The sequence below is a fragment of the Chrysemys picta genome, chromosome 11, assembly GCF_011386835.1.
Source record: "Chrysemys picta bellii isolate R12L10 chromosome 11, ASM1138683v2, whole genome shotgun sequence".
NCBI lineage: Eukaryota > Metazoa > Chordata > Testudines > Emydidae > Chrysemys > Chrysemys picta.
In genome coordinates, this window is record NC_088801.1 from 3103050 (window position 1) to 3115502 (window position 12453).

Below are 12453 nucleotides of genomic sequence, written 5' to 3' on the forward strand. Positions count from 1 at the left end.
CCATCTCGAGAGGTGACCGTTCGGCTCCCGGCAGGCAGCGCGCCCAGCCGCGGTGCACGCCGGGAGTGGCAGTGCCGTAGGTGGGAGGGGAAGGTGAGGACAGGAACTACAGCCCCCAGAATTCCGTGGGGCGCGAGGACTACAGCCCCCAGAATGCTCAGGGCGAGGCGGAGCCGGGAGTCCCAGCAGCTCCCCCCCCGCCCCCCGGGCCAGTACGACTACAACTCCCAGAATGCCCGGCGGGGTCCCGCCACCCGGCCAATGGGCGGGGCTTACAGCGCTGAGAGCGGTGATTGACTCGGGCGCCCCAGGCCCGCTCGGTGATTGGCGGAGCCGGGCACGCCCCCTGCCCCGTGTAGCAGGCTTGGTGGCGGCGCGGACGGACGGGGCGCCCCGAGGCCGAGCGCAGCCCGCAGCTAGCCCGGCATGGAGCCCGGGAGCGGGGAGGGCGGCGCCGCGGGCGCGTTGCTCTTCCACGGGGACGAGGAGATCATCGAGGTGGTGGAGCTGGGCCCGCCAGGCCCCGGTGAGCGGGGGGTGGGGCCGGGCCGCTCCCTGCGGGGTCCGCCCTGCCCTAGGGGAGTTGGGAGCCTGGGGGCCCTGCCCTAGGGGAGTTGGGAGCTTGGGGGGTGGGGCCCTGCCCTAGGGGTGTTGGGAGCCTGGGGGGTGGCGGCTCTGCAGGGAGAACAGGGGGGAACTGCCCTAGGGGAGTTGGGAGCCTGGGGGCCCCTGCCCTAGGGGAGTTGGGAGCCTGGGGGGTGGGGCCCTGCCCTAGGGGAGTTGGGAGCCTGGGGGCCCTGCCCTAGGGGAGTTGGGAGCTTGGGGGGTGGGGCCCTGCCCTAGGGGTGTTGGGAGCCTGGGGGGTGGGGCCCTGCCCTAGGGGTGTTGGGAGCCTGGGGGGTGGCGGCTCTGCAGGGAGAACAGGGGGGAACTGCCCTAGGGGAGTTGGGAGCCTGGGGGCCCCTGCCCTAGGGGAGTTGGGAGCCTGGGGGCCCCTGCCCTAGGGGAGTTGGGAGCCTGGGGGGTGGGGCCCCTGCCCTAGGGGAGTTGGGAGCCTGGGGGGTGGGGCCCCTGCCCTAGGGGAGTTGGGAGCCTGGGGCCCCTGCCCTAGGGGAGTTGGGAGCCTGGGGGGAGTGGGGCCCTGCCCTAGGGGAGTCGGGAGCCTGGGGGGCCCTGCCCTAGGGGAGTTGGGAGCCTGGGGGGTGGTGACTCTGAAGGGGAATCGGAGGGGTGGGACCCTACCCTAGAGGAGTTGGGGACCTGGGGGGTGGCGGCTCTGCAGGGGAAATAGGGGTGCTGCCCTAGGGGAGTTGGGAGCCTGGGGGATGGCGGCTGTGAAGGGGATCGGAGGGAGGGGTAGGTCCCTGCCCTAGGGGACTTGGGGAGGGTGGCAACTCTGCGGAGGGCCCTGGGTGGCCCTGTCCCAGGTTGGGGGGCTGCTGTGGGTGCCCCTCGCCCCTGAGTCTCTTCCCACCGCCCACGTCAGATCAGGGGAGCTGGGAGTGGGAGCAGTGGGGAGTCTTGGGCCCGCTGCTGGCCCGTCTGCAACGCGGCCCCTTCCCCTAGCTCTGCTGCCCGAGCGGATCCTGCCTGTCCATCCCTGGAGCGGCTCCTTCTCCTGCTGCTGGAGGGTCACACGGGAGCAGCTTGAACCCTCTGTCCCTTGCCTGCACTGCAGCAGGACACGACGAGCAGCAGCAGCAGGACACCCCCTGCAGAATGGCTTGTGGGGCGCCCTCTCCCAGGGGCCCAGAGGGGAGATCGGGCTCTGTTGCCTGTTCTGTCCTTGGCCTCTTTGCTGAAGCTGCCAACCCGGGGCCCAGCTGCGACGATGCTGGGTTTTATGGCGTGGATGTTTGTCCTGCATCGAGTGGACTGAGATCAGCTCGTGACATGCAGGCCACTGGCTTGCTGTGGGGAACGGGGGACTTCCGGTCACTAGTGACTAGGGCCTAGAGGGCCCCAGTAGTAGCATTCGCAACGAGGCCCAGGCCCCTGACTCCTCCTGGGCGTCCGCTCTGTTCAGAGGGCCACAGTGAATGGATGCGGCTTGGTACTGAAAACCCTACTGTCCAGCAGGGAGGCAGGGGAACTGAGGGAGGCCTCTGCCCGGTGGAACCGGACTCTGCTTACACCAGCCCCTGCCTCCCAGGGAAATCTTCTCATCTGGCCCTTTCTGCGAGCAATGTGCGTGAGCTGGGGTAGAAGGGGGGCAGAATGAGACCCCCCCCCCACCTCCGGTGCTTACGTTCCCCGGCTTTGCCCCCGCAGATGACCTGGCCAATGAGATGGACGATGTGGATTTTGACGAGGAGGCTGTCGAAGGGGTTGAGGAGCAGGCCTGGGAGACGGAGGAGGAAGACGAGGGGGTGGAGGATGGCATGGAGGCCCAGGATGACAGCGAGGTCACGTTCTCTGAGCACTCGGGTAAGCTGGGCGCAGGGATGGGCGTCGCTGTAGTGCCAATGCACCTGTATTGTCTCCTGTCCTGATGTTCACTGACGCTCCAGCTACGCGTGGGCTGGGGGGGATCTTGCCGGGTGGGTCGGCCCTACCAGGTTGAGGGGTGATCTCTGCACCCCCTCAGGGAAAATGGGGCAGGCCTTGGTCAGCTGAGTTCCCTCCAAGAGCTGGCTTGGCCCCTGGCCCATGTGTTCAGACAAGATATTCCTGGGACTTCCCCCTGGAGGGACCGAGTCTTCAATTGCTGCCCAGTGACTAGCTCAGAGGTGGGCAAACTATGGCCCGTGGGCAACATCTAGCCCGCGGGCCTGTCCTGCCCGGCCCTTGAGCTCCCGTCCGGGGAGGCTGTCCCCCCTCCCCCACAGCCTCGACGCGCCGCCAGCGCGGGAGGGGGCTGCACTGCGAGGGCAGGGGAGAGCAGGGAGGGAGGCTCACCTGCAGCCTCAGGGGAGCATGCGGGCGGTGCGGGCGGAGGACTCGGGAGGGGCACCGGGCGGACGCGCAGCCGGCCGGAGTGAAGCGGCGCTTTGAAGGGGAAACCGCCGCTTCTCCCCGGCTGCGCGGCTGCCCCGGCTCCTCCTGAGTCCCCCGCCCACGTTTGCAGGGTCTCATCCCGAAAGGGGCTTTGGGGGGTGGGGTTCCAGGGGGGCTGTCGTGTGGATGGGGGTCGTGGCAGTCAGGGAGCAGCGGGGGTTGTTAGGGGATGGGGTCCCAAGGGGGCAGTCAGGGGACAAATAGTAGGGGGGATTGGATGGGTCGGGGGTTCGGACTGGGTTGGCAGTCAGGGGGCGGGAAGTGGGACGGGGCGGTTAGGGTTTGGGGAGGCACAGCCTTCCCTACCCAGCCCTCCATACAGGTTTGGAACCCCGATGAGGCCCTCGGGCCAAAAAGTTTGCCCACCCCTGGACTAGCTGCTGGCTGATCATAGGAGCAGGCGCTTCTCCATCAAGGCTGGGGACCGACCGACTGACAGGTGGGAGCTCGCAGAAGGGCGGGGCAATCCTGGACCAAAGTGCTGCCGCGCCGCTCGCCAAAAGCCAAAGCGACCAATCAGCACCTGAGACAGCCACCATCTAGCCTGTATCCCTGCTCCTAGCCTGCTAGGTCAGCCCCTCCCTTGCCTTGCGCCGTGGCCCATGCTGGTGTAGCCACGTTTGTCTAACACCATCTACACCCCAATCGACCAGCGCCTGTCCTGCATCTTGGGGGTTAATGGGCATGGAATGCACCCGATCTGTAACCGAGCCTGTCTGCGCTTGAGTTGGGAAGTCGGCCGGCATTCCACGTTCGTTCGGTCGGTGATAGTTATTGACGCTATTCTGTCCCGTGAAGCCTCCGTTTTCTGCGTGAGCCTCGATCCCACAACCAACACCCTGGCAGTGACCGGCGGGGAGGACGACAAGGCCTTCGTATGGCGTCTGAGCGATGGTGAACGCCTGTTTGAATGCTCAGGTGAGGTGCGCTGAGTTGGACCGTTCTCTGGCATATGGGATGTTCTGCTTCGGTTCCTGGTGGTTGTGGCGTGCTCCCTTTGGGGGTGTTACTGTGCGGTGTTAAACAGCTGCTGTGTTCCACCCCAGAGAGAGCTGCATTGTCGTGGTGGATGGAAAAGAGAGAGAGCTGGTCTCTTTAGGGTTGACGAGCCGTACAGATAAATCTAATGGCCAGCAACTGCTGGAGCCAACCTTCTGCTGTGGATAATCTTCAGTGCTTGGCTTGACGTTATCGGTCTTAACCGCAGCAGCTAACCAAGGCTGGCTAAATCGCTATCCCCTGCTTCCCCATTGCTGTCTCTTCAGGTCACAAGGACTCCGTCACCTGCGCAGGTTTCAGCCACGACTCCAAGTTTGTGGCCACGGGGGACATGAGCGGACTGCTCAAAGTGTGGCAGGTGGACACGAAGGAAGAGATCTGGTCGTTCGAAGTGGGTGACTTGGAGGTGAGAGGGAATTAAAGGGGCGTCGCTAATGGAATCCGGAGCCCAGACCCCACTCCAGGGAAAAAGCGAGGGGCCGGGGGGGGGGGGGGGGGTTCCTTTTTTAAGAGACCGCCTAGAACCTCAGCCTGGATTGTCAGGAGCCCACAGGCTGGTGCCTGGGAACTTTCTCCAGGAAGTGAAACTGACAAGTCTAGTTCCTGTCTCCCAGGCTGAACAGATCTCCTGATTTTTTTTTTCCACTGGAAAGGACGATGCAGCATGCTATGGTGGCTTCTTGGCCGGAGGGGGAGGGGGTGTATGGGGCAGGCCCTGGGAACATAGAATAGTCCGGGCGGTGCAGTGGCTGATGGGTTGGAAGCCTCGGGGCGTTTTGCTGCAGAAAGCTTTGTAGCATCTGTTGGTTGTCTCAGGAGTGGCAGGATGGGTGGATTTCTCTATGTAGCTCCTGGTCTTTCCTCCCGTATGTGAACCTTGGATGAAAAGATCAGAGAACACGTCCTCCCTTGTGTGGTTCTTCTTCCTCTTCTTCATTTCACCAAGGGGAAGTCCGGCTGTTACCAACAGGACTCAAAACTTTGTGTGGACTTGTGAAGTTGTGCTGAAATTAGGCAGATTTTACCAGTCAAATTCTGTAGTGTAGACCAGGCCCAGTTCGTGGGGAGAAGCGAACTGGATTTTGAAATCATTTCTAGTTAGCTGGTGTAACTGACGCTGGTGAGGCCGATTGTATCCCGAATGCTGCTTCTGTCTTGATCATGCCCCTTTAGGTAGGGAGTTGGGCGCTTGCAACTCGCGGTGTATTGTGTAGTTCATCCAAAGAGCTGAAAGTGCATGTACAGCAGGGGGAAACTGAGTCATGGAGGGGCAGTGACTGGTGTAAGGTCACCCAGTCAGAGGGAGAGCCTGGAGAGAAGTCCTGTGCTCTGATCACTAGGCCATGCTGCCCAAAGTTTGGCCTTGAACCTCTTACTTCTCTGGATAGTGGGGCAGCGTCCCTGGGGGTGACTGCACACCTCTCCCTGCTTGTGTGCCCGCCGGCAGGGGAGGTGGAATGGAGCCAGCTCTAGAGGGAGCCCAAGTGTCCAGCCTGGATTCCCTTCTGTGGGCCCCACTGGTGGACCCTCTTGTGGCTGAGCCAGGCCTCCCCCAGGCCCGACTGTTCTCTGCTCTTCAGCATCCTCCCCCCCCCCCCCCCCCGTCTGTCTCCCTCTTTCCCCAGTGGATGGAGTGGCACCCTCAGGCCCACGTCCTGCTGGCGGGCACAGCTGATGGGAACTCCTGGATGTGGAAGATTCCCAGCGGCGAGTGCAAGACCTTCCAGGGGCCGAGCTGCCCGGCCACCTGCGGCAGGGTCCTTCCTGACGGTGAGAGGCGAGGAGAGGGCGGGGAAGGGAAACAGGGCCGTGGCGCAGCCCTGCCAGTCGTTACGGCACAGCCACTGACTCTCTCTGGGCACCCCCTTCCCCCCCGGCTAATCCGTCTCCGCCAGTCCCTCGGCCAGCAGGAGCCGTCAGGGCAGGAGTCACCGAGCCCTGCGTGGATTTTGCCCCCGGGAAAGGGGCCTGGGTCCCTTGGCATGCAGGGGGCAGCCTGGGAGTGGGAAGGATGGGGCGGGGATGGGGGAAAGGGTCTCATAAGCGGCTCTTGTGCTTCTCTCCGTCCAGGGAAGAGAGCGGTGGTTGGCTATGAAGACGGGACGGTGCGGATCTGGGACCTGAAGCAGGGTAGCTCGCTCCACGTTCTTAAAGGTACGGAAGGGTTAATTCCCCCTGTCCGTTGGGAGCTAGGAAGGGCAGAGCGCTGGCGTGGCTTTGGGTTCCTATAAGCGTCTCTGTTTTCCAAGGGTCTGCACCAAAGGAACACGGGGCGGGGTGGGGGATGGCTGGGTCCACCGGCCCCTGTCCTTGGACTCAGGTAATGCCCATCAGAGGGGCGTGGGGCTGTCTCCTCAGAGACTGGGGCAGTCCGTCCGTACAGGGAGAGTGGTTCCGATGCACCAGAGTCTAGTCCAGGGCGGGTCTCTGCAGAACTTGGCGCGTTGGCTCCCTCAGCTGAGGGGCGTTGGCAGACCTGCGTGCTGCCGGGAGGGGGCCCAGCTCCTCACAGCGGGGCCCGGGGAGGCCGTTGGTCAGGATTGAGGGGTGTTGGCAGACCTGCGTGCTGGCGGGAGGGGGCCGGCTCCTCACAGCAGGGCCCGGGGAGGCGGTTGGTCAGGATTGAGGGGCGTTGGCAGACCTGTGTGCTGGCAGGAGGGGGCCTGGCTCCTCGCAGCAGGAGGGGGCCTGGGGAGGCTGTTGGTCAGGATTGGGGGGCATCAGCGGAGCTGGCGTGAACTGGTGGGACAGCTGCTGTGCGTTGGGCTCTGAGATCTCCCAGGCCGTGTCTGACCTCCCGTTGGCTGTGACCTTTCCTCAGGTCAGGACGGGCATCAGGGCCCCTTGACGTGCGTGACTAGCAATAAAGATGGCAGCCTGGTCATGACCGGGTCCGTGGATTGTCACGCCAAGCTGGTGAACTCCGCCACCGGCAAGGTGAGGCCCTCGCACTGCCCTGGGGCTGGGTGGTGGCCCGCGGGGCCCTGAGCAGGCAGGCCTGGGAGGTTTGCTGCTCGAAGGCCGAAGCTGGGGAAGGGGCTGGGTTAACAGCCTGCTCTGACTTCACAGCCCCGCAGCTCTGGGAGAGCGGGCTGGTCTGCCCCGGCCTGGTCTCACTCAGCCTCCGTCGGACCACTGATCTCTGCGCCCGCCTGCTCCGGGTAGTACCTGCAGTGGCGTGGATCTGCCAGCAGAGAGGGCTCTAGGCCAAGGCACCGCACTGTCCTCGCGGTTCCTGGCGTTCAGGGCTGCCAGTGGCTGGAGGCGGCGGGCGGGATCTCTTGCTCTCCTGGCCCCGTCGGGCTCTTGTCTCTGGGTGCTGCTGGGGACCCCTCCGCGGTTCCTGGGGAAGGGGGGTGGCCTGGGCTGGGTTTGCAGGGCCCCCACTCTGGGGCGGGGGTGGTGCCCGCAGAGTAACGGGCTTGGCTGAGGCTGTGGCAGGCTCAGCCATCTCCAGGTGCCCTGGGTGTCTTAGCTCGGGCAGCAGAGCCTCCTGCTTTGAGGTCCCAGGTTGGATCCCCACTGGCGTTAGTTTTCCTAGGGACCTAGTGGATCCAGTGGGTCCCAGGTTCAGAGCTGCCCATCCCCCAGTCCTTCAGGGGCATGTTGGATCCCAACCCTCCCATCCTTTGCCGGGGGGGAGGGAACGCTGGATTGGCTCCCAGGGCCCCGCCCAACTGGCTCTGATGGGGGGTGTCTCCTCTCTGCCCAGGTGGTCTGTGTGTTTAAGATGGAAAGTGCAGCCTCAAAGCCTCCGGCGGGGGAGGCCGAATCCAACTCGGTCGAGTCCCTGGGCTTCTGCAATGTGTGAGTACAGGCCGGGTGGGCGACAGGCTGATTCTCCGGGGCTGGGCCTGGGCGCTGGGGGAGAGCCGTGGGCAGAGGAGACCCCAGCAGCTGCATCAAGAGAGGGAGGGAGGGTGGGTGGAGAGAGAGGTGCTGATTTGGCATGGGGGGGTGGGGGTCCGTGAGGGTCCCAGTGCTGCTTGGCATTCACGTCCTGGGGAGGCTGGGGCCCGTTCTCCCCACCCCCAACCTGGATTCCCCCTCCTCCACCCCGCCATCCCTATTGGTAACAAATCCAAGGAGTCACCTTATCTGTTTTGCTGGGGACTGTGGCTCTGAAGCCGGGGACTGACCGAAGAAGCCTCGCTCCCCCCCCTCCTTCTCCCCCCAGGCTGCTCGGCCAGCAAAGCAGGGGGGCCAGTTCCTTCGAAATCCACCCCCCTTTGCTCCTAAGAGCCCCTCCCTCCCTCCTTTGACTTCCTTCTGTCTCCCGCTGGCTAAGAGGTGCTGCTCTGGGAGGTCGGGGGGCCACCGTGCCCCGCCTCTCACGCTCCCCCTCTCTTCCCGGGGCAGGATGCCGCTGGCAGCCGTGGGCTACCTGGACGGGACCTTGGCCATTTACGACATCTCCACGCAAAGCCTGAGGCAGAGGTGTCAGCACGAGGTAAGGGACCGGGCACTAGGTGGCGCTCTGGGGGTGAGGCGCTGAGCTGTGGCCCCTGGAGACCCCGGGCTGCCCCAGAGAGCTCTGGGATCACTCAGATCTGCTCGGAGGGTGTGCTCTTCTCCCAATCAGCGGGCCTGGGGCTGCCCCCCTGGCCCAGGGCAGGGGCAGGCAGCTCCTAGCATGGCTCCTGGCTGATCCCCATATAAATCCTCACTCCATCACGGCTGTCGCTAACCCCTAGACACTGCTGCCATCTCTGCCCAGGGACCATCACTGAGCCCCCTTGGCTTGGGCCTAGCCTTGGACTGGGTCCCAGCCCCCAGCCAGAAAAGCAGGGTTTGTGGGGTCTGACCAGTGATCCTAACATCCCTGTAGTGCGTCAAGACAGCTGCCCGTGCCCGCCCCTTAGCCAGGCGCCGCGTCCCTTGTGGGGTGGAGGTCCCACGTCTGCCGCCAGACTGGGCAAGCCAGCCCCGTGCCCTTGTGCGGGGGGGTTGGGGTCGCTAGGTGGCCCCGGGCGGCCTGCCGGTGCGCTCGCTGATTTCCGTGCCCACAGTCGGGGATCGTGCAGCTGCTGTGGGAGGACAGCTCGGCCGTGGTCTACACCTGCAGCCTGGACGGGGCCGTGCGCTTGTGGGACGCTCGCTCCGGGAAGATGATCAGCGAATATCGGGGCCATTCGGCCGAAATCCTGGACTTCGCCGTCAACAAGTGAGTGGCCGCGGCGGGCTCTGCCTGCGGTGCTGCGGCCCTCACGCTGCAGCGGGCACAGCCCCCGCTCCGTGTGCCCGTTCGGCTGGCTGTGGACACAAGGCTGGCGTGTGGTGGTGGTGGGGAGTTGGCTCCTACGTACGTAAAGGTTGCGAGCTTTGCGCTCAGAAAGCGTGAGCTGTCCTGCCCCAGCCGGCTTGAGAACGGTGGCGCTGGATGTGATCAGACTCGGGGGGGGGGGGGGGGTTGCATTAAGAAGGGGGCTTTGTTAGGCTTGAGGCTTCGGAAGGGGCAGCAAATGCTCTTGAGTGGTTGGGGTGGTTCGGGAAGTGGAAGAGTTGAGCTGCACAGCTCGGATCTGGAGGAAAGGGAGCATGGGCCGAACTGGGAGGGTGGAGGCAGGGGTGCGCTGTGGGTTGGGACTGAGGGGCACTGGCAGAGCTGAGGGGAGCAAAGGCTAGACTGGAATAGCCTGTCTCTCTGTCGCTTTCCAGACCCAAGGCTGGTGGGCGGCGGCTGGGGGGCTCTGCCCTTTTTCCCCCGGTCCCCTCTAACCCGATCTCCCGTCTCTTTCCCAGGGACGCGTCCATAGTGGTGACAACGTCCGGGGATCACCAAGCCAAAGTGTTCTGCGTTCAGCGCCCAGATCGTTAGCATTGGCGCCTGGAGGGGAGCGGAGCGTTGTGGGAGCTGAGAGCAGTGCATTGTGGGATGGGGGGGGAAATAAACCCAGCAGCAAAGTGAGGTGGAGCGATCCACGGCTGGAACTCGAGGGGGGTGGGAGGCTGGCGCGTACTGCACGGGGGACCCCGATCCTTTTCGCATAAAGTGGTTCATAGCTATCGCTTGGCCATCTCCGCCCTGTTTAGTTTTAGGGCTAATCCCAGGGTTTTCTATGAAATGTTTTAATTATATAAATTATTTCACGTACCGGATCCCGTCTGTTCCAACGTCTCCCGCGTCAGCCAGGGCATCCGAGCGGCTCCCGCCAGTTGCACCAGACCCTTCTTTGGGATCTAGCCCCAGGGGGGAATGTGCTGGGTGCGGCTACGGGCGGATCCTATGGGGCTGCAGGGAGGGGGCAGCTGGGGTGAAATGAGAAACGGATCTGCCCCCCTCTTCCTTGCATGTGGCTGCTCCTGGGAAGTGCTGATGAGAGGCTGGGGTAAGGAGCTCTGGGGGTGCCCCATGGGGAACTGATTCCCCTAAATTGTCTTGGCTGTGGGAATCCTCTGTCTTCTCTCCCCTCCAAAGGCCCTGTGTCCCAGCAGTTCTCTGTGGGGCCCCAGCGGGCTCCCTCTTGTCTGTGCCAATCGCTGGCTCCCTGCCGTGCCGGTTGGTTCCTGCCCGCTGCCATGCTGGACTTGGTTTGGGCCTGTCAGCCAGCTTCTCTGGGCACGCTGCAGCCCTGGGATCTCGGCCACGCGCTGAAAGGCAGTCGTTTGGGGCTCAGCCCCCTGTCATGGAGTCCCCGGGCGATGCTCTGGAACTGCTCCCCACAAAGCCAGTCAGGACTTTGGGGAGCCTCCTCTCCCTCGGAGCAGACTGTCTTCAGGGCAAGAAGCTCACACGGCTTCACCTCCTGGGTCTCTCCTGGGAGCATTCAGCATATGCCCCTCCGTGCGCTGCCCGCAGCGAGTCCGCCCAGGCAGGGTCCTGGGGAAGCCAGAGGGTCCTGCACCCCCCACTTCGCAGTCAGACGTGACTCTCAGCCAGCCAGTAACACAGAGGTTTATTAGATGACAGGAACACGGTCTAAAACAGAGCTTGTAGGTACGGTGGTGAACGGGACCCCTCGGCCGGGTCCATTATGGGGTTCAGAGAGCCAGACACCCACGTCTGCCCTCACTCCTAGTCCCCAGCCAGCTCCAACTCTGAAAACTCCTCCAGCCCCTCCTTCTCTGGGCTTTGTCTCTTTCCCAGGCCAGGAGGTCACCTGAACTTTGTTCACCTTTAGCTATTTCCTTGCAGGGGGGGAAGGGGCCCTGGCCATTAGTTGCCAGGGAGACAGAGTGTCAGGGATTTATGCACACTGGCCTTTTCCCACCACTTAGAGACTTAAGAAATGCATAGGGGAAACTGAGGCACCCACACAGTATTCAGAAGAAACATTAAGAACAGTTTTCAGAGTAGCAGCCCTGTTAGTCTGTATCCGCAAAAAGAACAGGAGTACTTGTGGCACCTTAGAGACTAACAAATTTATTAGAGCATAAGCTTTCGTGGACTACAGCCGACTGCATCCGAAGAAGTGGGCTGTAGTCCATGAAAGTTTATGCTCTAATAAATGTGTTAGTCTCTAAGGTGCCACAAGTTCTCCTGTTCTTATTAAGAACAGTCCAACTTTGTCACAGCCCCTCTGGACGATCCCGGCCCCAGGGTTCGAATCCCAGGCCCGTTGCAGGGAAGCATCAGAATAAAGCCTCGAAGGTAGCAAAGAGAAACCTTTGTGGGTCTCCGGAGAGCAGCGCCAGCCCCCAAGGGGCTCCCTGAAACCCTCCTGCTGTATCTGGGTCCAAGGTACGTCTCAGGGGCCCCGTGACCACTGCACGATTGCTAATGTATTTATCCCCTTGAGATAGGTTGGGGCTGTCTCCACTGTACAGAGGGGAGCTGAGGCACTGCAGTCCAGTCACGTGGCCACTGTCACCCGGGCAGAGTGGGGAATTGAACCCAGCTCTCCAGAGTGCCAGGCAGGCTCCCTGGCCGCTGGTCCGTCCTTCCTCTTGTGTGGCAGGAGGGCTGGCAGGACGAGGGCCAAGGGGGCAGACGTGGGGCTGGCTGAGTGTCAGGGTCACACCCAGCATGGCTTTGGGGGAAGGGGGAGAGTCTCTTGGCCATTGCTTCTCTCTGGGGCAGCAGGGACTTCCGGAACCAAACCAAACACTGGGGGAGGGAGGACCCCTTGTGGAGTCAGGCCAGCAAGGGCTGGGGGGTTGTGCCCGGAGGGGAGCCGATCTGCTGGGAAGAAGGGGAGAATGCCAAGCCTGGAGGAGGTGAAGATGATGGAGAAGGGACCGTGTGGCCCAGCCATTGTGGTGGCTTTTCCTCCCCACCCTGGAAGGGAGGTGATTTTCCCCCCCACACACACACGCACACACACATTGCCCCAGAAGGCAGGCAAGCGTCGCTGGTGTCCCTGCTGGCCCGCTCCATGCAGGAACCAGAGAGGGCAGATGGTGCCTGTTCCCCTGGAGGCTGTACAGGGAGGGGTGGATAGCAGCCTCCCTGCCGCCCTGGCCCAGCCCAAGAAGCTGGCTCTGGGGAGTTGGGAGGGTCTTGGCATCAGGGCTTTA

General features: G+C 63.3%; 1 protein-coding gene across 1 annotated transcript; it reads left to right on the forward strand.

The window, feature by feature from the left end:
• The first annotated feature begins 334 nt into the window (after positions 1 to 334).
• AAMP (angio associated migratory cell protein) lies at positions 335 to 10095 on the forward strand. Its single transcript, XM_065561372.1, has 11 exons — positions 335 to 526; positions 2272 to 2427; positions 3796 to 3915; positions 4263 to 4402; positions 5622 to 5766; positions 6067 to 6150; positions 6818 to 6933; positions 7709 to 7803; positions 8356 to 8446; positions 9006 to 9160; positions 9739 to 10095. Exons 1-11 carry the CDS (start codon positions 427 to 429, stop codon positions 9812 to 9814), a joined length of 1278 nt encoding a protein of 425 aa, XP_065417444.1. The 5' UTR covers positions 335 to 426; the 3' UTR covers positions 9815 to 10095.
• Positions 10096 to 12453: the final 2358 nt, after the last annotated feature.